At 41.0% G+C, this 25,633-nt stretch overlaps 1 protein-coding gene and 1 long non-coding RNA gene across 7 annotated transcripts in view; one reads left to right on the plus strand and one right to left on the minus strand.

The window, feature by feature from the left end:
• LOC135973197 (uncharacterized) overlaps positions 1-25,633 on the plus strand; it is a 133,804-nt gene that overhangs the window by 106,624 nt on the left and 1,547 nt on the right. The window contains exons 4-5 of one of the 2 annotated variants that reach the window (XR_010589919.1): positions 18,360-18,565; positions 19,864-20,195. This is a non-coding gene — a long non-coding RNA (uncharacterized LOC135973197). Of the gene's footprint in view, positions 1-18,359; positions 18,566-19,863; positions 20,196-25,633 lie in introns of those variants that run through there. The other variant, XR_010589920.1, reaches the window with a different exon arrangement.
• TRPC7 (transient receptor potential cation channel subfamily C member 7) overlaps positions 1-25,633 on the minus strand; it is a 205,694-nt gene that overhangs the window by 27,064 nt on the left and 152,997 nt on the right. For 4 of the 5 annotated variants that reach the window (XM_065555041.1, XM_065555039.1, XM_065555040.1 and 1 more), the window contains 3 exons: positions 19,951-20,167; positions 8,711-8,944; positions 4,381-4,645 (listed from right to left, as the gene is read on the minus strand). In XM_065555041.1, coding sequence (XP_065411113.1) covers positions 4,381-4,645; positions 8,711-8,944; positions 19,951-20,167 — 716 coding nt within the window. The remainder of the gene's footprint in view (positions 1-4,380; positions 4,646-8,710; positions 8,945-19,950; positions 20,168-25,633) is intronic. The other variant, XM_065555043.1, reaches the window with a different exon arrangement.

Raw genomic sequence — 25,633 nt, forward strand, 5'->3', positions numbered from 1 at the left:
ATGCATTATTTAAAAAAGACTGCACATCTCCCTTCCTAATCACATATTTCACACTCCAGGGTATTAAAATAATCTGAAATAGGAATACGGGAGCCCGGAAATCTACTCTTACTAACTGAACAGCATTAGGAACAAAGTTGGAGGAATGTTCGCCGATGTGAATTTTCCTAACAGTGCTAATTGAAATGTGCTGGGCAAGATAACAGAATCCCTGACCCTGCAATCTGACCCGCTCAGGGGCACGTTTTAGCCTGTGTGGAGCACCAGGGGGATTCCATGGGGACATTCTCTCTGAATGGATCAGGTTGTGGGATCCAGGCCAAAAGTGCCAACGCACTACTTCCGGTGGCATTGTCAGATGTTCAGACAGCACACACCTCTACTCTGCTGGTAAAGAATCTGCTATCCTAAAGTAGTAACTTGGTACTTTTACACCCTAATTTGAGTTTTGACTTCTCTTCCAAATTCTTACACGGCTTATTTGGGTTCTTCCGATAGGTGTTTACTAACAATACTAACTCATTACAGGGCAGATAGATGAGCATCTAGTATTTGGAATCTCCAGAGGATCTGGACTTAAAGAAGAAGACCATTTTATTTCCCCTTTGGGCAGGTATCTCCCAACCACCCACACTCTCTTGTTACAACTTGATCCTGCAACCTTTACTACTGGAAGTAATTTTTACTCTAGGGAATAGTCACCATTTCAATCAAGGCTTGTTCATCATTCAAGTGACAATACATGCTGCAAGGTTTATAACGAGAACCTCATGGTTAGTTAAGCTTGTCAGTAAATAGCAATGCTACACAATGATATTGCATCAGTGATGGCCTAAAATTCATTATCCAACTATTTTGGAATCATGGACCAATGGAGAACCATAACTGATGGTTGTTATTCCACCAGGCAGTCGGGGAGATATTGACTGAGCCACTGATTAACTCCTGTACTTCAAGGGCATAGTCTTCTATTTGTATGATTAACATGTCTCCTCCTACATACTCAGTTTTCTTTTACCTTGTTATTAGAAACAGAGAAATGTATTTGCAGCCAGTCCTGGAAATCCCTCCATTAAAATGTATCCTAAGGCAACAGAAGAACTGTAGGAGGCATATTTTCTTTGATTAGAAAGTTTAAACTCTACTTTATAAAGCATATGTTATGCTACACAGTGGAGTAATACAGCTGGATCCTATATGTTGGAAAGAATCTGTAGTTCATACGAGACAGAAACTAAGTTGGGAAGATCATTTCCTCACACTGGGGCTAACAGCAGCATCCCTCCATCCATTGTGTAATATAGTATATGAATAACACATCAAAATGCCAGATCCTGTTTACTTTGACTTAGGTTAGTGCTTCAGTATCAACTTACTTAAACATTTACTCAACTAAATGTCACTGCAGGGGTTGTCTTAAAGTGGCATCATTAGGTTAGACGTACAAAGGGGGGACATTATATTGCGTCCCTCCGACTCTCCTCTGTCTTGCATCACAGATGGGAGCACAAGCAGGGGTCAAATAGCCCCAGACTTTTCTGAGGGAAGCAATGGGACAACTGTGATAAACTGCCTCTCCTCCTTGGGAGCCAATTTAATCCCATCTCTGCCTGTGCTCACAGTTCAAACTCCATGGGGTATGGAACAGCTGCCGTATGAGGAGAGATTAATAAGACTGGGACTTTTCAGCTTGGAAAAGAGACGACTAAGGGGGAATATGATAGAGGTCTATAAAACCTTGACTGGAGTGGAGAAAGTAAATAAGGAAGTGTTATTTACTCCTTCTCATAACAAGAACTAGGGGCCACCAAATGAAATTAATAGGCAGCAGATTAAAACAAACAAAAAGAAATATTTTTTTTCACACAATGCACAGTCAACCCGTGGAACTCCTTGCCAGAGGATTGTGAAGGCCAAGACTATAACAGGGTTCAAAAAAGAACTAGATAAATTCATGGAGGATGGGTCCATCAATGGCTATTAGCCAGGATGAGCAGGGATGGTGTCCCTAGCCTCTGTTTGCCAGAATCTGGGAATGGGTGACAGGGGATAGATTACTTGATGATTACCCGTTCTGTTCATTCCCTCTGGGGCACCTGGCATTGGCCACTGTCAGAAGACAGGATACTGGGCTAGAGGGACCTTTGGTCTGACCCCATATGGCCATTCTTATGTATGTTCTTATAGATGAAATCCTGTCCCCACTGAAGTCAAAGGCAAAACACCTGCTGATGTCAACATTTCATTGCAGGGCTTTGTGGGCCTGTCAGGGCAGACCTGGGGAATAACATGGCCACCTCTGAGTGGAAGTGCACCTGGGAATTAACCCTAGTTGAAACGAACTCCTACTCTGTGCTTTCTGCCTCAAGGGTATATGGCTAGGGAAGCTAATAGCAGCACAACTCCTGAAGGATCCATGCTGATGATGTGTGTGCCCGGAGAGAGGTGTGGAGAGGCCTCTCCTTGCACCCCAGTATGTATGGGGTTGGGCATGGACTTCTGTGTGGATCCATAAGGTTTCTAGTTTGCACTTCCTACTGCCTCCGTGAGGCTCCAAACCCTTTCACAGGGGCATTAATTCGAAACTCAATGAGTTCACTCCTATGGTGTTTTCCAAACACTGTTTCCCTTCCTGCTATTTTTGATGATGATGGGAATATATAGCCCACAGTTATTAGATTCTGGCATATAGGAGTACTAATTGGTTACCACATATCTAGTCTCCAAATGACGGGTGTGATATCAAACATCATAGCTTAGCCTGAATAAAGTCAGACATATTTTGAGGAACCACTTCTCACTTACAGTCCTATTATTCAGCCATTGCACATACTGTAGAGCCACTGAAGTACATTATTTGAGGAATGATTTGTTGCAACATTCAAGCAGCTGTAATACGGTATATACAGCAAACAACTACAAAATGCAGACAACCTCCAGCTTCTCAAGGTTGTTGATTTATTGGATGGGCACTAGAGGGAGATCACGAGCAACCTAGTCAGCATCTTTCCTTGTATCTCGCCCATATGCTGGCAGGATATTATGCATGTCTTCACGGTGTTCTCTATTGAGAAATGCACTTGATTTAGGGAATGTGGAACTCCCTGTCTTATATTCCTCACTGTTATTTATTTATTGCTTTTTTTCAAATGCATCAATAGCACTTTTTAGACACTTGGTTCTTTAGACACACTTCTACCCCAATATAACGCTGTCCTCGGGAGCCAAAAAAGCTTACCGCGTTATAGGTGAAACCGTGTTATATCGAACTTGCTTTGATCCACCAGAGTGCGCAGCCCCCCCCTTCCCCCGGAGCACTGCTTTACTGCGTTATATCCGAATTCGTGTTATATCGGGTCGCGTTATATCGGGGGAGAGGTGTACATGTTGCCTTGCATAGCAGCCACATGCAGGTGTGAAATTACAGATGCAAAACGTGTGCAATTTTACTGCTTCATCATTTTACATACACTTTGGTAGAAGTAGCTTTTGGATAATAATTAGGTGTTTAATCCTTTCTGTGCTGATCACAAACGCAACATGGCCTGCTGTATTGACTGCTCTTCTTAAAGGTAAAAATACAAAAGGATTTCTTTTTCACTGCTGTCAAGATAATTTTATGAAAATTTCCTCTGCTCTTTCCACTCACCTCAAAGAACCATTTTCCTGCTTGTGTTTTACCCTAGAAATAACAGATTCTGAGTTACTGGGTTTCCTTTTTTGCAGACTGCACACTCTTTGAAAGAGACCTGGGATAGGACATCAAAACTGGAGGCTGTACTAGTGGTCTCCCAGCCAAAGTCTGAACCTCCCCAATCAATTGAAACAGTAGCTTAAGGTGCAGCACTTCCAGGCAAACAGTAACCGAGACAAGAATGTCAGAAGTCTGCAATATATTCTAGGGCACCTCTGACCCAGGGAAATTTTAAAGCCTGCAAGCTCAGCAGTTACCAGCTTAGCAGAGACTGCTAGACTCAGTAGGACCCTACCATAAATATATGGTGAAGTTAAGGGGACTTTGGGAGCCAATGTAGTGCATTGAGGGAGATAAAATGTAAAGGAAGAGGGGAGGAACTGAGTGACTGGGTGGGTCAGAGAGGATTGGATTTAGGGGGAAAGAAAAAAAGAGGGCTTGGATGGAGGGTCCTTTCTGCTTATTAAACATTGCACCAGGTTTTAGCCATGCACCTTTCATTGGCTCTAATGGATTCATGCAGTTAGAGCCCTCTTCACCACTTGGAATAATTAAACAATGCAGCAATATAGTGCAAACAACATGAGTCGCAGAAGGCATGCAGGTTACATATGAGGCAGCCCAGTAAGGGATACTACTAGGTCTAGAACTATAATCTATATAGCCTCCTTTTCCTAGGTACTCACGTTGTAAATGCTGGGTTATATTTTGCACCAAGGTAGTAAGAGTAAAGGTTGAACATTCCAATCATGAAGGCAACAAACACCATGATGAAGATGACCATGAATTTGAAGATATCCTTCACTGTCCTTCCCAAAGAGATCTGAAGAGGGCCAAAGCTTTCATTGGCTGGAAGAATGTAAGCAATACGGGAGAAGCTGAGTACCACAGCTATTGCATATAGTCCTTCTGATATGATCTGAGGGTCCGAGGGAAGCCACTTGTTCCTGGCTGAAACAATACACATATATAAGGTATTAGTAACAGAAAATGTTAGAAATATAAATATAAATGACCCATAAAATAGGTCCTGGGTCTCGGTTCTGGCCAGGACTGGAAGGAAAAGTGTAGGAATCTACTAGGAATCTGCAGGTCCCACAGTGCTTTACAAAGATGGATAGGAATGATTAGCCACATTTTTCAGCTAGAGAAACCGAGGCACAGGAAGTTTGCTGTGATTTACCCAAGGCACACAGGCAGTCAGGGGCAGAACTGGGAATCAGCACCCAGATTCCCTGACTCCCAGTCCAATGCATCATCATCTCCTGCTCCAACTGATGGCAATGGGAGTTTTGTCATTGTGGATCAGAATCACACTGATGAGAAAATTTCCAGCTTTTAATTATTGAATTAACAGCACCATATAAAAACATAAAATGTAACGTAACCTTCAAGGACTAAACAGCTCATGGCAAAACCTGTCCTCATGAGATAAGATCGAAGAGGTTTGGATTTGTTCAGATAAAGCCAATCGAACCAACAAACCTTGTAATAGATCTATATTGTGTTAGGTTTTTTAATTAAAAAAACCTGACAATTTAGCCACTTCTTTTAACAAGTTCCTTGCTGATACTATATGGATACAAATCAGTTGTCTAATCTACCTGGTTTTGAATATGCTTTGAATATAAGCATCAAGGGGTTCTTTTGCATGAACTGAGACTCAGCATTTAATACAAGGCGTTTGACCCAAAACTAAAACATGTACCATATTTCAATACACAGGAATAAAGTTGAGTATTATTTGTATGAACCCAGATGAAATGAAAAGAAGCAGAGTATTCCCTGCAGCATATCTGTAAAGTTCAGTTCTGAACTTAAAGCAGGAGGCTGGCTACATTTTTAACTGCCTGTTTATGCTTAGTCAATATTAGGGGTGGAGGGGGGGAATGTTTTCATATTAGTTTATAGTTTGTTCTATATCAGTTTACAACCAATTGTTACCTTACTAACCAAAGTTCATGAATAAATATAACTAACATTTAATACAAATATATTACTCTGGAACCAAGAATTAGTAGGGCAAAATACTAGCTCCATTAAAGTCAATGGGATTTGTTGTCATTGATTTCAATGGGGCCAAGATTTTACCTGTAGTTTTTTAAAAGAAATTGAAAGGAAAATATATATTATCTAAGCACACTGCAGCAAACAGTTCTAATGTTGGAGAAAAAAAAGAGCTTTATTTCTCTAGTGTTTACTTGAGATAATAGATTTAGAAAATAATTTAACACCGTTAGTTTCCATTGAAAAGCAGAAGCAAGTGGTTTTCTGAGGTTTTGCTCTTTTTCAAAGTTGGATAGTCATATAATTAACAACAACCACCAAGTAAGAAGCAAATCATCCAAGTTTGTTCATCTCCCCAGGCAAAATAAATAAATGTACAAATAAGATTTTTTTTTTTCAAAATTTCCAGGTCATAATAGATAGTTCCGTATCAAACTCCTTAAGTAAAGCATATGGCATGAACTCCTGAGGATCAAAACAGTAACTGAACATAAAAAGATGCACTTAAATTTAATTATACATATATAATAATTGAATTGTTTATGCACAGGCTATTTCACTTCATTTTACAAGACTGCCTACTACAAAATTGCAAGAAAAACAACATATAGATGTCACACTGCAATTTACCACGAGGCAACTAACACCCATTTTCCATGCAACCTCTATCATCAAACACTACAGCTCGATACGTTATGACTAATCACTTGATTCTTATAATTACTTTAAAAAACGTACAATAATTGGATGTGTATTATAAAAATATAAGCCACAAAAGTTTTTGTCATAACAAACAAATTAAAATATAACTTCAGGTATTAAAAAGCTTTTGATTATCACACGTTATCATTTAAAATGTTGTTGTTTATAGTTTTTGTTAAATTGATGCTCCTATTACGTGGTGAAAATTGAAAATACGTAGCCTGGGAAAATCACAATTTTCTGTAAAACTCTTCCTAAAAGCGATGGGTAAATACTAATCTATGGATGGATAAACTATATAGAAATCTCCCTGGTATGTATGTGTGTATATATAAAATATAAAAGATCCTTCTTCAAGCACAGTGAGAAAATACATTTGGATTAAATATCAGCCGAAGGTTATTAACTGGAAAATTCCTCTCCCTCCCCCAGCCCTGACTTTTTTTCTACAGGTTTTTCCCAAGGGTAAAAATGACAAAAGGTTTATAAATAATAAAATGCTTCCACAAGATGGAGCTCCTCACCATATAACAAAAGACTTTTTTACAATATTCCAGCAGCAAAGCAGAAAGAAGAAAAACAGAATGTAACAATTTCAGGCGTCATCAAATTTTGTCCGGTGATTGAGAGAGAAGCTTATCTCCAAATATTGTGTTTGAAAATGTAATTATTTGTAAATATTAGGACTGTGCACACAGGGCTAGAACTTTATGCTGTTGTAAATTAGCATTGCTCCACTGACTTCAATGGAGCAAGCTATCCTGATTTACACCAGCTGAGAATCTGATCCATTTTTCCATTAGTGATTTGGGTTATTTTTAGGCAGGTAATTCTAAATTTGGTAGGAATGTGGGGGCTTGTCCCCATGCTGTGTATCCAACCCCTAACCTAAGTGCAAAGCTTTTATTCATTTTTCAAACCTAAGGAAGGACCATTTGAATCCTAGGAAATATTTTGTCAACTGCATATTACAGCGGTTCCCATTCTCATTATTATTTAGAAAAAAGAAGACTCCAAGGTGAAGATTTTCCAAAGCACTAAAGGTGGAATCCTGACCCCATGAAATCAATGGTAAAATGTGCACTGACTTCAGTGGGGCTAGGATGTCAGCCAAAGCACAATTTAGGTGGTCAACTCCTATTGAAAGTCAATAAGAGTTGGGCTACTAACTCTCCTTTATGCCTTTGATGATTGCCCCTCAAATATTTAAAACCTACGTATGAGAAGTTAAAGAATAAATTTATTATTGCATGCATATTTTCTATTACAGATGGTCAAACATTGTTATAGATAATATTTGTTAAGGATTTAGCTCCTTTTCTGGGCAGCAAATCATTCATACGGTTTTATTGGATACGAGTCTGAGCAGAATTTGCTCCCATACTTGCTTTTGCTTTTCATATGTGCAGAAATGCAAGGTACAACTGAGGGGATCATAGGTTACCCTCCATATGTGATATGACAAGAGATTGTTTCTCAGATGTGGAAATATTGGTCTGTTCTCATAAATTGTCACTGAGGAATGAAAGCAAAGGAAACTCTTGCACAGTATTTTGTTAATTTTATCCTCTTCTGAATGCACTTTCTTGGTTCCTCCTCTGCTATATTTTCTTAGGTGGGGAATATGTAACCTAAAGTCGTTAAATGGAGGCATGCAATATTACTAGTCTGATGTTCCATGTCTAATCACCCTCTGATGGGAGTGACATAAAATATATTAGCTTATCCAGAATGAGATCAAAGACATATGCAGGCATGGCAACAACAACTCAAAGTAAACAGGAAGCTTTTTTTCATACAAACTGTTACAAATAAGTGGTTCATCTTTTTATGCTAAAAGCCCAGTCCTTGCATCGTTTTATATGTAGAAATTCCATGACTTCAATTGGAGTTCCACCTGCCAAATGATAAGACCATAAAGCTGCCAACTCACTCATTTGTTAGCAAAGCGTGCCTCCTATATTTGAAAAATAGAGCAGATTCCCTTATATGTAATTTAAATTAGATTCTATTCCCTTCTGGTTTCATGATTATTAGTTGCTCGGGGTTATTTTGTCAACATATGATACGATTGAGTCTGGTCTCAGTACATGTTCAGAGACTGAGAGAAGCTTAAGTCTCTGTTCCTCTTTAGCTTATGTTAGCTGTTTACCGATAGGGCTGGAATTGATAGATCTGAGAAGAAGAATCAGTTTTAATTTGGAAAAACTTCATGAATGTAAAAGAAGAAGCAAGCTGCTAATTCTACACTGCCACACACACTAGCCTGAAAGAACGGGAAGCATTAAATCCTCAAAATCATCTTACCATAAGTAAAGTAAGCAATTTCAGGGGGAAGGGTGACATTACTGAGGTCATCATCCTGAACGTACTGGTCTACATACTGTTGTGCTTCAGTTGCTTTGAGAAAAGCCATGAACCTTGCAGTGAACGATGCCACAAAGATAGATAGCATCCCAAAATCCAGCAGGTTCCAAAGATGCATGACATATTCGCGTGGACCCTCTTCCCAGATTTCTTTGCATTCTGACCATATCATACCTGAGGGAAAGACATATTTACATAGGATATTTAGACATCAAATCCAGAAGGTGCATTCTTTATTCTATTGGCTTTCGAACAGGTGCAGTTGGAAATGGAATGAGGTTTTGGGCTAATGAGGATTTTCAGGATTAAAACAAATAATTCCCCAACTCCCAAATGGAATGAATTTTCTCAGAGTAACTGGCTTAGAGCATGTTTGTTCTTAAGATTGTTATTTAAAAAATGCCAACTTTGAAGAAGATACAGTCTGGTACTTAAAAGGCTTCCATGTCCATATAGGGTTGAATTGTCCAAAGTTCTCAGTACTGACCTAACTTGGCTCCTGTTGAAGACAATGATAAAACACCCACTGACTTCAGTGGGAGCAGAGTCAGGAGAGCACTGAGAACTTTAGAAAATCCTCTCACTGTATTCTAATGGAATTGAGTCTCATCCAACTGTTTGGGAAAAGTTATGAATTCCCAGACCTGTCCCCATTCCTAAAATAAACACAAACCCAACCTTCTGGAAGTTTCCTTTGAATTTCCCTCCTGCCCCCCATGCTCACACACAAAAAAGGGGGGGACACATGGTTGTAGCTTTCTGCAGGTTCCTGGTTGGGAAGGGAAGCAGAACCTGCCATAATAATGTGAGAAAGTTAGAATCATAGAATATCAGGGTTGGAAGGGACCTCGGGATATCATCTAGTCCAAACCCCTGCTCAAAGCAAGACCAATCCCCAGCTATTTTTTTTTTGCTCCAGATCCCTAAATGGCCCCCTCAGGGATTGAAGTCATAACCCTGGGTTTAGCAGATTAATGCTCAAACCACTGAGCTATCCCTCCTCCCTAACTAGTTAATTCTAATGTGACCAGCAACAGTAAGTGCTAGCTATCTCATGAGGAAGTCCATTCTCCATGAGACTTCTTGTTAAATTTAGAAGTTTAGATAAACTTCTACATGTTGGAATGCTCATCCACATGGAACTCTGATCCATAACTCACAAGCCTTTGCTTTGATCTTCAGATGGAATTTGGGGCAGTTCCCCAAAATAATTCCTAGAGCAGATCTTTTAGAAAAGTATCCACTCTTGATTTAAAAAGCATCAGTGATGGAGATTCCACCACAACCCTTGGTAAATTGTTCCAGTGGTTAATTATCCTCACTGTCAAAAATTTACACCTTATTTATCTAGATGCAACTTCCAGCCATTGGATTGTGTTACACCTTTCACTACTAGATTGAAGAGCCCATTAATAAATATTTGTTCCCCATGTGGATATGTATAAACCAGTGGCGGACAACTTGTGGCCTGCGGGCCACACGCGGCCCATCAGGGTAATCTGCTGGTGGGCCGCAAGACAATTTGTTTACATTGACCATTGGCAGGCATGACCACCCGCAGCTCCCAGAGGCCACGGTTCACCATTCCCGGGTTAGGGTTAGTCATGATCACTTGTAACTAAGCTACCATTAATTTTATAGTTTGGTGAGCAGTTCCTTTTTATCTGTTAGGACCAGGTCTAATAAAGAGTTTCCCCAACAGCCGACAGCACAATTCAGATCCTCTGACAACCCCATAAGAAAATTGAGGCCAGGAGGGGCTTAGAGTCTTGGTTCTGGCCCCTCTATTCAGATTATTTACAAAATACGTTTAACACACTAACAAGAATTTTCATTTTTTTCTGAACTGCTTCATATGATAGGTGGAAATCCACCAGCAATGCAGCCCCGCTAGTCAATACTCAGTTATAGTATCACAGCTGCTTGGGGAAGTTTAGAACTATACCAGGCTTCAGCCAATACTATAAGTCTTCCTCTTTCAGGCATAAAAGCCACCAGCTTCATCTCGATAAAACAAAAGACTGTAATTAGCATTGCTGGTATGAGTCAGACACAGCCAGTGTACCCAAGAGTCTGCTGGCAAGTGTCATTAGCAGACTGGTTACTCAGTGGTGGATGCTCTTTTTCTTTGATGGTTTTTCCTGTTACTTGTCAAATCCTTAGGGCCTTATGGAGATGCAGCTTGTCCTCTATAGGGTTAATACCTATGCAGGGGGAAGGAAATATGTTGGATTCCCTCTGGAGGATTTTTCCCCACATTCTTGTATCAGGGGACAGGCTTTGTTCCAGAAGAAAGAGATGGCATGGCCCATAGACCATACAACTACCTGGAGATCTGTAGGGATCTCAAGATCTCAAGGATCCTTGGTCGGGTGCAAGTTCCTCAGCATCGAGGCCCTGTGTCTGCAGTAGCTCTGGCCCCACGTGGTTCTGGCTCTGACCCCTGGAGGAGCTGAATTGCACTGTAAGGGAGTCCCCTAGATCTGACCACTGCTGAGGAGGAGTTGCCAACTGTAATATAACTTCCGGCTTTATCAAAAGTCTGGGAGAAACCTCTCCAGGCCGCAAGAGAGGACAATGTGTATTCCCTTGGCCCACCCATTGCCTGCTCTCTCCCTCCCATCTTCAGACCTATGGAGTGCCCTTTGCAGAGACCAGGGGAGATCCATATATGTAGGGAACCCTCCTCACATGGATTCAAAAGGCATGAGCTAGCCTTTTCACTCAGGCGGGTCTCCAGATGAAGTCAATGGCAACTTCACTGAGCAAAATCCAAGGTCCTGATTCTGCAGCCCTTACTCATGTGCAGTAGCAGTTAGTAGCAAATAGCCTCATGGAAAGGTGGAAGAATTGGGCTCTGAATAAGGTTCTCCAGATCTGGCCCACAGTCAGGATGAAATATTAAAGAAGTGCATTCATAGCTGAAAAAATCTCAGTAATTGGTGAATACTAACCTGTAGGCTAGTCCATTTTGTGGATTTATATTTGTCCACTAAACACTCCAGGAAATATTTATTTGCGGGTTATCTTTCCATGTAAATTGCTCCCGGTTTGAATATTAACTAACCCATCATAATTAGTTTCTAGTCTAGGTTAGTTAAATTATGATAAACCACAGGGATTTTGCAGTAGGAATACTTAATGAAGAAAGAAATGTGCAAAATTAAGTAGAATGAGTACAATTAGAATCATGACTACATAAAGGTATCACATTATCGACCCATGTTTGACATCAATCATTGCTGGTTGAGGATCATTCTATATAACTATGTTGCAGAAAGTCTATGCAAGAGAGCAGAAGAGCATAATGATAAATTCAGACAGGTTTACCAAAACCTTTGCTTTAGATAAAAGTACTGTAGATTAATTAAAGCAGCTAGCAGATTCATGGCATGGAAAACCATAGGATGCAATAAAAACAAGATGACCAGGATGAGAATGTGAAGGACTAGACCATTAGCAGCTATCAGAAATTGATGGCATTTTATTTCTTCTGTTATAATTGTGCTGGCTTTGGGGTCGTCTGAAGTTTGTGTAAGTGAAAGGCACAGGGAAAAATTCTGCCCCAAGTTACACCCATGAAACCTCAATGAAACTAATGGGGTTGCATGTGTTTACGTGAGGACAGAATCTGATGCATAGCTTCCACTTTTATTTTATGAATGTTCTCCCAAAGGGCAAATACATCGGAAGTACCACTTTTGACACATATATTCATTCAGGGGTGAAAGTAACTTAAAGGACTTACCGGTACTCCAGAGTCCCGCGGAGGGGGAGGGGCCTCAACCGGAAGAGGCGTGGCCTCTACCAGAAGAGGTGGGACCTTTAAATCCCAAGGCTTTTAAATCAGGATTTAAAGGGCTCGGGGATCCGGCTGAAGCTAGGAGCCCCGGGCCCTTTAAATCACCGCCGGAGCTACCAGCTGCAGAGGCGGCTGGGAGCCCTGGGGTTTGGGCAAGGGTGAAAGTAATTTACATTTCTTACCCATATGGTCCAATCGCAAGCAACCCACCTCTCCTACCTACTTCATGGATCCCTCCCATTGCATGACATAGATATAGAAAATAAAGCTGCTACTACTACTAAAAATACTGTCTGTAATAAAACTTTAATATTGGAATAAGCCTGAAAAAGTGAAAACTCACTGTCACATTTTTCTCCGTGTCTTCCCTCCTCCTCCAGCCAGGTTGCCAATGCTAGGCCGTGCTTTCCCCCTGCCTGGCTCTCAGCAGCGGCTGCAGGAGCTCCCTCCCTCCCAGGGGAGGGAGGAGCCGAGAAACCAAGGTGACAGTGAGTTTTCCCCTTCCACCTGCTTTTATTAGCTCTGGATTTAAGCTGTGCAGCCAAATGCTTGTATTTGTTGTGTATATTAGTATTGGAGAGAGCCCCTCATCCCGGGGGCAGAAAAGAACTGCTCTTGCCATGGTCAAACACACCCTCCCCCCGATCCCCAACCCCCAGCAACTGTGAGTGAAATTAACAAGGATGCCAGAAACGGCTCCTAACCCCGGGGGCTGAACCACGCAGGGAACAGCTAAGAGTTTAAACTGTTCTTATGCAGGGGGTAGGCTTGCTTCTCCCTCTCAGCCAGTCTCCCTGCTCCCTGCTGCAAGCCAGAGGGGAGCCCCTGCAGCCGCTGCTGAGAGCCAGGCAGGGGGAAAGTACGGAGCCTAGCATTGTCAGCCTGGCTGGAGGAGGAGTCAGACTGCACCTTTTCTTACCGGTCCTCCGTACCGGCCCGTACTGGCTTACTTTCACCTCTGTATTCATTCCAGGTTCAGTAAAGAAAGGAGAGCCAGACTATAGGCCCAGCAACAAGATAGTAAACAGAGAGGAAGCACAGAAAAGGAAGAACTAACCCCTTGTATACTATAGGGAACAGCAAGTGACTTTTACACTAATTATTAAATTTACTGTCCTGATACCATACATCACCAATGATCTGCTGTGGACAGATAGTGGACAGATTTGGAGCCCTCCCAGGGAAAAAGTGATTGTGTGGTTAATGAGAGCAGTTGTATTCAGAATATATCTGTTCTGAGCTTAACTTGTGCAACTGCTTTTGCTCTAGGATTTCTGTTTTTCTACATAAAACTTTTTGGATTTCAGTGGGAACTGGGTAACTAACTCCCCCTGCATCCTTTGAAAGTCTCAGTCTTAGGGACTTTCTTTCTCACCTAAAGACAATAAAAGGAGTGATCTTAGCTAAAACAGGCAGCAGACGGACAAGAGCAGTAAAGGACATGCCTTAAAAGCAAACTTGTGAGTACTGTTGGAAACATGTACAGAAAGGGCACAATTCTCCTCTCAGATCATCACAGTACAGTAACGCCTCACTTAAAGTCGTCCTGGTTAATGTTGTTTCGGTGTTACGTTGCTGATCAATTAGGGAACATGCCCATTTAAAGTTGTTTAAAGTTGTGCAATGCTCCACTCTTACATTGTTTGGCTGCCTGCTTTCTCCACAGCTGGCAGCCTCCCTACACCCCCCCCCCCACAGGCCTCCCATCCGCTGGCAGACCCCATGGATCAGCGCCTTCCCCCTACTCCCCCTGTCTCCTGCCCGCAGCAATCAGCTGGCTTGCGGAGTTTAGGAGACAGGAGGGAGGGGGGAGGAGCGAGGACTTGGCATGCAGGTTCCCCATCCCTCCCCTGCCTCCTGAACACCGCGAACCAGCTGATTGTCCCGGGCAGGAGGCGAGGGGAGAGGAGTGAGGACTCGGCGCGTCTCCCACCTCCCTCCCCTGCCTCCTGCCTGTGGCAGTCAGCTGGCTTGCAGCGTTCAGAAGGGAGGGGAGGGAGGGGGGAGGAGCGAGGAAGTAAAGGGGGAGGAGGTGGGGGGGGAAGAAGGGGCGGGTCAAGGGTGGGGGTTTGGGGGAAGGGATGGAGTGGATGGGCCGAGGGTTGAGCCCCCTGCCCCCAGCAGGGTCAGTGCCTGTGCTTGCAAGAACAGCAAGAGGAGCAGTCAGACAATCCATCCTCTTCCACTCTCTGACTCCACCACCTCAACCAAGCTTCATGCACAGCAGGGATGATTGTAGTATTACACTGTTTCTTTAAAATTGTTTAAAACGTATACCTGGATTAAATTGCTTGTTTAAAATTGTTTAAAATGTATATAATGCCTTTTGTCTGGCAAAAAAAAAAAAAAAATTCCCTGGAACCTAGCCCCCCCCTATTTATATTCATTCTTATGGGGAAATTGGATTCACTTAACATCATTTCACTTAAAGTCGCATTTTTCAGGAACACAACTACAACGTTAAGTGAGGAGTTACTGTATTTCTCAGCTCTGGGAGTGTGTTTACTCTACATGTCTGGAGCTCCCATTGATGTCAAAGGGAGATTTACACTGGTAGGACAAGCACAGCTGAAATGCACTGGGCAACGTGGGTGTCAAACACTGTGATTCCAATCTGATAATGTTCTACACCCAGTTTGCACTGGGGCAAATGACTATACAAGTTGCAGGGCTGTGGAGAATCATGCTCTTTGTGTGTGTTTGAGAGCAGAATTTTGCACAGATGAACTGCTAACACTGCCTAAAACACGATTTTCTCTCCCTCCTTTGAAATGGTCATGTTTAGACAGTAACTATGGGATGGATCTATTGTAAATTATCACCCTCACTGTGTTTAGTTGGGAACCTAAGGAAGAATTCTCATCTTTGTCCAACTCTAACCTGAATTTTACTGTGGATTATTTTGCTCTCAACACATGTACACTTAAGTCAAAATCTTCTGTGGATTTTGTATCTCCAGCAAGATTTCTTTGCAGACCATACAGTGTCCTGGCCACTGTGCAATAGTTAACAGTGTCATGTTGTCATGGGATACTGCCACTTTTAACACTTCTCATTATTTTACTGGATGGAAGCCAGATAACTCAACCAGCCAATTTTCCCAAAAAGAAAGGCCAAGGGACCAGGAACTAATTACCTGAAAATGACTGGCTGAAGTAGAAACAAGTTATGTGTCATCAGCATTCATCATCACTGTCATAGGATGAAGGAGGAAGGAAAACAAAAACAGAAACATGGAGGATATGAGTTAAAAGCAGAGTAGTGAGAAAGAAAATCATGCCTCTTACTTGTACGGTGAACTTCATTCCTGGTGGATACCTCCACAGCTCACTATGCGTACAGTAACTGCGGAATGAGGACTCTGTAATGCCCTACATTTCCAGATGTGTGTATCTGGCACACAGGTGTTGGAGTTAATATACCTCAGCAGCCATATGCACGCGTCTCTCTTTTGGGAGGTGTTTCTGTGTATGCTTATGTGTGGGATCTTTATCCGTAATAATTTCACATAAAGAGATAAGGCAGTTCACCAGCTCTCCAGGTACTCCATCCTTGAAGTACAGCTCTCATTACTCTCAGATTTCCATCTAACAGCCATCTGGATGACTTATTTTTTGACTATAATTAAGTACCACAAGTACCATAAGTACCACAAGTACCACAATGCTCACTCCCTCTCGATATGTGAAACCCTTGAAGATACTTTAGATCAAGTTAAAATAAGGTTGGCATTTATAACAGCAATTCCTCCCAAGGACTTAAGTGTCAGTGATTGAGAAAGACAGATCACTAATGAAAACAGTGTTAACACCAGGGGTGGAACTTCCTTTCCGGAGGCTTAAAAGCACAAATATCAATGGAACTTTGCATGGAAGAGGCAAAAGTCTGATAAGTTATTTTGAACATGTATTGAGCTAGATTTTCATCTAGTGTACATCGGTTTAACTCCATTGATGGACGGATGCCAATTTACACCATCTGAGAATCTAGCTCACAGTTTTAATCAATTTAATAACTTAACCAGAACGCACTGGTAGGTAGCAGTATTTTGATGGGTAGTGAACCAGAGACACTGGATATAACTAAAACAGTGGAAGCCATAGAAACATGTCCCTCTAACTGAATTTTGGTTAATATTATTATTAGAGCTAGTCAGAAAATGTTTTTCCCCCAGGGAAAATTTTAAAAAAACATGTCCAGTGGAAAATTTCGACTTCTTATTGAAAAAAGACCGCTTGAATATATTCCAGTTTTTGCCAGTCAATAACTAGAATATTTTCAGACCCCCAAAAATAAACAAATAAAAGCTTTCAGGAAACACCGAAAAACAATCAGTTGAAAACTGCTGAACATTGAAAAATTCTTGTTGGTTTTGGCCATGAAATTTCAGGATTTGAGCCTTTTGAAAAATGTCTAGGAAATCAAACACTGGGCAAACATTTTCATTTAGTTGAAAATCCAATTTTGTAGAAAGAAAAATTGTGACAGAAAATGCGCAACCAGCCCTAAGGATACTGTGGTAGTCCCCCTTGAATGTGAGCTAATCACTTAAGAAAATGGCTGAGCTATCTAAATCATTCCACCTCAGCAGTTATAGTATCCAAGTTATCACCTGTGGTCATTTTAGCTGCAAATATTGAGCTAACCAAAACCAAACAAGTTTTAAGGGTAACTGCTGTAACTAGAACTTGTGGGCCTTAATGCATGTGAACTATTATTTTAACTTTTTAAGAAAAAAAATGGCTCATTGCCATGAAAATGGGCTGAGGCAATGAGTTCAGTGCAACGTAGGAGAGAAATAAATATGTAGCATAGCAAATTACATTAATCAAAGTTGTGTGAGCCTGACTGATCCCAAATCCACTGAAGACAAAACCTCCTGAGAGCTTTTCTATTTTCTCCAGTGGGCTTTGGCTCAAGTCTGTGGTGAAGTGTTGGGATTGCACCTTTCAGTGTAGTGAAATGTATTCCCTTACTCACCATGCTCCGCTTTGCTACATACTCTCACTACACGGGAGGTGGCTTGTTGGATCTATAGAGAGGAGCTGCTAGAAAAGATGGTCACCATCACAGGTTCTTTCCAATGTTTCCAAAAAACAAGCCCAGCAACAAATGGGATATGTGAATATGAGTATGATAGGTGGGTATGGAATGTTACAGAATCTGACGACATGGTTAGATGAAAAACCTGCCTGCTGTGACCAGAACCAGAGCAGTCAGAAAGTGCATGGTGCTAAAGGCAAGTAACCCAGTAAAGCTCTCTAACTGCCATCACCAGAAAACTCTTAATAACAATTAGAGTCCCACATCTGCTTCTGAACCCACCTAGTTTCCAACCAACTGCACTCTTTTAAGGACAATCACATTACGAGGTGCAGGATAAGGGTAATTTGGTTATAACCTCTTGTTTTCACTGAAATAATGTGAATGGAATACGAGTGAAATGGTAGGTTCCCCGTCCAGAGAATACAGCGCATGCTGGTGCTGGGATGTGGGGAGTTATTCTGAGAGAATAGAGATGTAATCAGAAAATCTCATTATACCTCAGAAGTCTGTACAAAGAACCAGCTTTCCTTCTCCCAGAAAACTGAAATAATTTGCTTTCAGTTAATGTTTTCTTCTTCCTACCGCAAGAAGTCAGATACCTGCAACCTATAAAAAGAATGCCCTGGCCAAAACCTAATCATCTCCTCCAAACTCTTTTAATATCGCTTTAAAAATAAATCATTCATACATTATTCTGTCCAGTATGCAAGCTATTCTTTTTCTCTATCCAATATCCTGTAGGTAATTCTGCTTACTGCAAAGCCAGAGAATAATACATTTGTGACCAGGCCAGAAAGCCAAGAGATATAAGGGATCTGATTCTGCTCTTACACTGGTGTAATTCCAACCACTTGCATGGAACTAGGCAGCTATTTAGCCTTGATTCTTCTCTCACATCAGACCAATATGTTGAGGAAAATAGCTACTGTGAAGTCAGAATCAATAAGGTAAGCCTATTGAGACTAGTGGTCCAGGGTAATGGGGCTTGCAAGTGGTAAGTAAGCAGTAAGCGAGTAGATCAATATCTTCTCCATCTGCAGGACTTCGAACACCACTACAAACATATTTGAAACTCATCAGTAGTTTAATTTATGGCTCTATTTAAAGTCATAGAGTTTCAGGCCAGAAGAGACTATCAGATCATTTAGTCTGACTGCCTGTGCATCACAGGCCACCAACACCGCCGAGCAGCTACACACTAAACTCAATATCCAATAAAACACTCGTGGCTGGCCTGTGTCAACTGACTCAGGCTCGTGGGGCTTGGGCTGTGGGGCTGGCTGTAAAATTGTACTGTAGATGTTCGGGCTTGGGCTGGAGCCTGCACTCTGGAACCCCATGAGTGGGGAGGGTCCCACAGGAGACCAGACCACAGGCAAGGAATAGGAGAGACTGAGGTGCACCAATGCCTGAGGCCCCTGCAATGGCAGGGAATTGATAAGGTGAGATATACCCAGATAATCCCAACAAGTGACCTGCATCCAATGCTACAAAGGAAGACAGCCTCTCCTTCCCCCCAGCAAAGCAGATCATTACCAATCTGGCCTAGGGAAAAATTCCTTCCCAACCCCACATATGGTGATCAGTTAGACCCTGAGCTAAGCACACGAAAGAGAGGGAACATTCAGTGTCACTTCAGAGCACTGGCTCATCCTGTCCAATGTCCCATCTTCAGCCCTGGCCACCTCTGATGCTTCAGAGGAAGGAGGAAAACAAAACAAACAAAACAAAAACACTCCCCGTGGACAATACGTGCTTAACTTAATGCTTGGCAATATTCATCCAAATGGATCTGCCTTGCTCTTTAATCATTTCAGATAGAATCTATTCCAGTGCTTCACTCATCATTTGTTTTTCTTTTAAACCATTTGATTGCCAGGCTCTCGTTCATTTGCTACGTTACCATTCCTCTCTTGAAAAAGTTGGGTGTAATTTAGCAGAATTTAAACTAACAGGGTTCTATAGAAATTACTCTAAAAACCAATAGAGAAACCTGTAGAGAACAAGCATTTTCTATAAAAATTCTCTTTCCCCCTATGGGTTGAAAGAGATGTCCCAGTTAAACCAACAGAGCAGGCTTTGCCCGAGGCATTCAACATCACTAGAATAAAGTATGCATCTGTCAGAGTGCATTCAGCAGCTGTGACCAAGACAGAGCTGTCCCCTGACCCTATTGAAGTCAATGCTATTGTGCCACATACTTCATTGGGATCCACATTTATCTCTGAATGTTTTTCTTTGGCAGATCACCACCGACAATTCTTCAGTTATTTCCTATCATGATATCCTGGACTTCACTGCAGGATTAAAAGATGATACAATTTTTACTTACCTAAAACCCACTTCATGATTAGTAATTCTGTCCATGAGAACTGAGTAGTTTTTACTCTAAATATTTGTTTGGGATGATCCGTGATGGTCTCGTTGGGAAGATTTTTCACTCCTTCAAACCGGTCTGAGGCATTCACTACTAACAGTCCAAGGAAGATTGTAAAAGAAACTGCATGTGCCACAAACTTCATGAAAGGGCTTCGGAGGATCCGTCCCAGCTGAAAACAAAATGTGTACAAGATAAAGGTTTTATGATTATTATTATTATTTTCCTGGTCTAGTTCCCATGTTGTTAAGTGTTTTTCTCTATAACAGATGAGAGTATTTATTCTTTGGAAGTTTGCTGAAAACTCCAGAACTGAGCTACTCTTCATGTATTCAAGTCTATAGAAAGTTTGTTCTTTGCTGCTTCCAGATCATGTGCAGGGCATTATGAATTAGGCTAACTATTCATTTAGGCTAACTGTAGGTCTTAGAATGTTACATTTCTCTCTTACTACCCACAGATGTTTGCATGATATCTAAATTGTCCTGTTCACTCTAAGGCAGAAAGGAACAAAAATCTATATTTTATATACGTCTGTGTTTATTTTTATATAGATATAGAGATATGAAAACATAGTGTATCAGACTAGTCTGGACCTAATTCTCCTCTCCCTCATCACAGTCTAAACTGGTATAAATCAGGCCCTGTGCTAGTATAATAAATCTCTGTGATAGCTGATTATCTAGTAGATCTCTCATTAACTTGTCTGACATAATATTTTCTATAAAAAGTTCTTTGATAACACTTTTAATATACATCAGCATGCTAATTGTCTACTGTAATTATTACAGCAGTTACTGAGTTTCTCAATACACCACAATGACCTATTTTAATACAATAAATGCAGAAGTGATGTAAGCACTGATCTGAATCAAGTTCTTTTCAGAGTAACTAAAGTTTCTCTCATCCTTATTGAGAAACACCGTTACCTAGTTGTCTATTTAGATAACCCTTATCTCCTGAATTAAGAATATATTACCCCCGAAAGAATATGTCAGTGCTCGCCGTGTGATTATTTGCTCTTGGACCAATACCGTCATGAAGAGACACCCATTCCACAAATGCTTTCTCCCTGTATATTGGAGATGAAGGATTATTTTCACAACCTTCCTTTGTATCTAATGTTTTGATCCTTAAACAGAGAAGAGATGTGGGAAGGGTTTAGACACTAAATTCCCCTCGCTTTCCTCCCCTCTTCCTAAGCAATCAATTCCTCAAGAAAGAGCCTTGTCTTTGAAACTGGGTTTCAGTGGTTAAATCTATATATTGCTTTACTCTAGTTCTTTGACTGTTTCTGTAGAGTTTGACTATCCAGTCAATATGAAATACTAAATATTTTAAAACCCAGAAAACAACTATGCCAAGATTCTTTAGCGTTAACAAAAATTAGTTCTGTTCAGTTTCTTATGTCTTTCGAGTGTCTGAATTTCTAAAACTGCAAATATATCTTTTAAAAGATTGCCAAAGCTGGTTAACCTGTTGAAAAATTTAGGTCAGATAAAATTCCTGAAAGAGTTTTCCAAATGTGTGAATAGAAAAATGTGATCCTTATCTCAGCCCTACAGCAGCCAGGCATTTAAGTACCTGCTTACGTCCCACTGGGGTCAATTAGAAATGCTTAAACACTGGCTTAGTGCTTTATCAAATTGAGTTCTGAGTTGCCACAGCAAATGATAGCTTTGTCTAAGTTGGGAGATTTTGCAAAAGTGTCCGACCATTGCTGCCACTGATTCAGCTCCCCATTGCCAGGAACAGTAGGTGTGTTAGTATAAGAAAGCATCAGCCACTGCTGTTTTAAAGACTGTGTTGTGTACGCATGCTTTATGAAGGTTTAGTACTCATATGATTCTTAAATAGCTGGTGGCTGTATGAAGTCCTTTCTATACTACCACTCCCACCAGATTGCTACCACTGAGAGAGCTGAATTGCTGGTAGAAATGGCAGAAGAGTTGGGCAAAAATATCCTAGAATAGGTACAGCCCATGGAACCAATTGTGCAAACTCTTACTCATGTGACCCACCCTGATTCACACAAAGTCCCATTGTCTTCAGTGGGCCTCAGTCATGTGAGTAAGGGTTTGCACTATATGTTGGAATATGCATTGGTACTTCCTCTGAAGAAACCCCCATGGTCTCTGATCCATTTATGAATAAATGCACTTTGATGCAATAAATTGTTTGAGTTGGTTTCCATCTTTATGTCAGCGTTCATTTCTGTTCAGAGAGCTGTCGATGAAGCTGATCAGTGTCATAAGTCTATTTACCGGTTTGCAACATTTGGGCCTAGAACAATGGGTCGCAAACTTTTTTATTGGCGACCCCTTTCACATCGCAAGCCTCTGAGTGCGACCCTCCCAATAAATTAAACACACTTTTAAATATATTTAACACCATTATAAATGCTGGTGGCAAGTGGGGTTTGGGGTAGAGGTTGGCAGCTCGCGACCCCCATGTAATGACCTCGTGACCCCCGAGGGGTCCCGACCCCCAGTTTGAGAACACCTGGCTTAGAATCTGTAGCTCTCCAGGTCTTGATCTTTCTTGACTGATTTCAGTTCTGAAGAAATGCATTCAGTGCTTAAATGTTAAACTCGGTCAATTTTAAGACTAGGTGAGGAAGAACACATTCGTATGATGTAGACCCCACAGAAACCTTGCTCCAAACCTCAAAACAAGACAGAAAAGATTTGTTTTGAGGTTTCAAACAAGAGAAGTATCATTGTCCCCCCACTTACAATTCATTTTTCATCGACTCCTTCACCTGACAACAATGAACGCTGGAGGGAACTTGAGTCTGTTTGCAATAGCATGGGGGAGGGAAGCATATATGGAATGCAATTTAGGAGGATTTATTGTTTCATTCTTGATCTTTCTTGTTGTTCTGCTACTTCTCTTCCATCTGATTTTACAGAGAAAAAATGGGATAGAAAGTAAGATGAATAGAGTTGTGATGTGCTACCCTTTGGAGCATAGAAGTGTGGTTCTCTAGAGACTTTGTGGATGCCTCCTTCAGGGCTGACATGCATCACTACAAAGAACTTTTTAGGGAAAAATCTCTGAAAAATGGGAGTCTGGTGAGTGAAAGAATGTCTGAATGAATCACCTAACCACGGCCCCAATTCAGGAAAGACTTACTCACATGCTTAAGTGCTCGCTTTCTTTCAAGATAGCCTGTAAACACATACTAAAAGTTAAGCTTGTGCTTAGCTACTGTCCTAAATAGGGATGCTTCCTGGAATCAAGATTTGTGTGAGCAGATGCATAGGCAAGTATGCAGGTGAGTAAGTGGCTAAAATTGGGGGTGAACAGTTCAATAATATAATAAGATATACCTATCTCATAGAACTGGAAGGGACCTTGAAAGGTCATTGAGTCCAACCCCCTGCCTTCACTAGCAGGACCAAGTACTGATTTTTGTCCTAGATTCCTAAGTGGCCCCCTCAAGGATTGAGCTCACAACCCTGGGTTTAACAGGCCAATGCTCAAACCACTGAGCTATCCCTCCCCCCCATATAACAAGCTAGGAGCTGGCAGTAATCCTGGAGAGACAGACCCTTCTATACATAGGAAATGTTTCAAAAATTTCCCATCACTTCTAATATTGGTTCAGTGCCACCATTATGAGCCCTAGTGTAGACAGTGCACCTGCTGCCAATGCCGTTTTAAGCCCAGCCTTGTTAGATAGTTGCACACAAAGACTGGCAGATTGTTTACACTAGGACTTCCAAAGTTTTTAACACCATTGCTGGTGTTAGTAGCAGTGGGAAATTTTTGAATATTGCTGTTAGTGTAGAGGGGGCCATAGGATAAGACTGGAACTATACATATCATAGAATATAATTTTCCATATAAACACCAGTCAGGCCAAGGCAATTACAAATAAGAAAAGCCTGAAGGCGACTATGGACATATTGATCATTGCCTGGAACTTCTTAAAAAAACTCATTTTTAACGTATATGTTCCCAGTTCTATTCTGAATTAAAAGGGGGAAGAGAGCTCCAATGGACTACAAACTGTCTTTGAATTATTAGGTGCTCCCTTCTGCCAATGTACCCTTAAAACAGTTATCCATTGCATTACTGAAGGAAGCTTAGTGGGTTTTCTTCTTGAAGTGCAGTTTTTCATATCTTCAAAGAAATCTCATTTTTATCTGAGTGTTGCAGGAGCTGAAAGTGTTGAGTGGAATCTTTTGTAGAAAACTGATGAAACATTAATTCTTTCAAATAACTCAGTGCCTTATGACAATTATATATAAGGCACAATCTAGTTAAATTCTGGGTGCATGACCTACTTGTTTGTACTACTGGCCCCATTACCTTATTAATTCCAAACATTGCTTTTCATCAAACAGGAATGCTTCCTGGAATCTGGGCTTGTGTTTGATTGTTACTGGCAAAGAGGACAGCAACAATCACAGAATACAAATCACAAAGAGTCATTTCAAAAGAACGGCTTGTTTCAGGACTGAACATCCATTATATATATTTTGAAAAGGAATAAACTAGGAGACATATCAAAGAGAGAAAACAAATACAAAATAGACAATATCAAATAAATAGAAGGGAAAGGAAAGATTCTAAAATAGGAAATAATTGAATCAAAGAGGAGGGGAACAATGTAAAGAAACACACGGCTGAAGGAAAAGCACGTAGACTTTTTTTTAATATTAAGAATGTTTTTAAAAGGGGTAGGTGTGAAAAAAGGTAACTGGAAGAAAAAGTTGGGGTTAGATACTCAGCTGGTATAAATTAAAATAGTTCCATTGCTGGAGCAGTGATGGAGCTAGACCAGCGGCGGGTCTGGCTCTTAATTTGGAATGCACAAATGTACGAAAGCCACATGACAATTTGTACACTGAGAGAACTTTGTAAATTAGTGAGTGTAGCATTCAAAAGTGTTTGAATTAAATACCAGCTTTGGTCAGCCTGGAAAATGTAGCAGTGGTATTCCTTTAAGATCCACACACAACCCAACGTCTACCTGCTCAGGGCACCCAAATTAAGTACCACTACCAGTGGATTGGGCAGATCTTGAGAATTCCATCCTCCCTCTTCTCGTTTGTTTCCTTTGATTAGCAGTGAAATAGTTAATAATGTTGCCATAGGAATTATCATTAGGTTTAAGAATTAACATCTCATCTAGATGCATGGGTCTGTTCACACCTCTCAGAGTAGCTATTCCAGCATTGGTTTACACTCCTTCTTAACCATAAGGGCTAGAGATTTAAATTGTTTTGTAAAGCTTAGATTTCACAGCACACAATGACAGCCTCCAAACCATTAGCAGCTCACAAACTCATGTCAAGGCGGACTCGTCTGACTCCTATATTTGGCCTGTTAACATACCATACTGGAATGGGATATCGTCTGTACAGTTTGGGATAAAGTCAATAATCTGCTCCCCTTTAGAGGTAAATGAATAAAAGAGCCAGGGACCATATTGCTTTTAGTGCCAACTGATCTGTAGAGCTGAGTGCAAGAGAAGTTTTCATTTAGAGGCAAGTTCTGTTCTTCGATACACTAGCAGCAGAGTTGCTCTGATTACCCTGTAGCGTGAAATTTGGCTCCAACTAAAGACTGCAAGATTTGGCAGATACATTTGAAGAACTGGTGTATTAGAAGCTACCCTCATTGTTGG

Source organism: Chrysemys picta, chromosome 8 (genome assembly GCF_011386835.1).
Source record: "Chrysemys picta bellii isolate R12L10 chromosome 8, ASM1138683v2, whole genome shotgun sequence".
Taxonomy (NCBI): domain Eukaryota; kingdom Metazoa; phylum Chordata; order Testudines; family Emydidae; genus Chrysemys; species Chrysemys picta.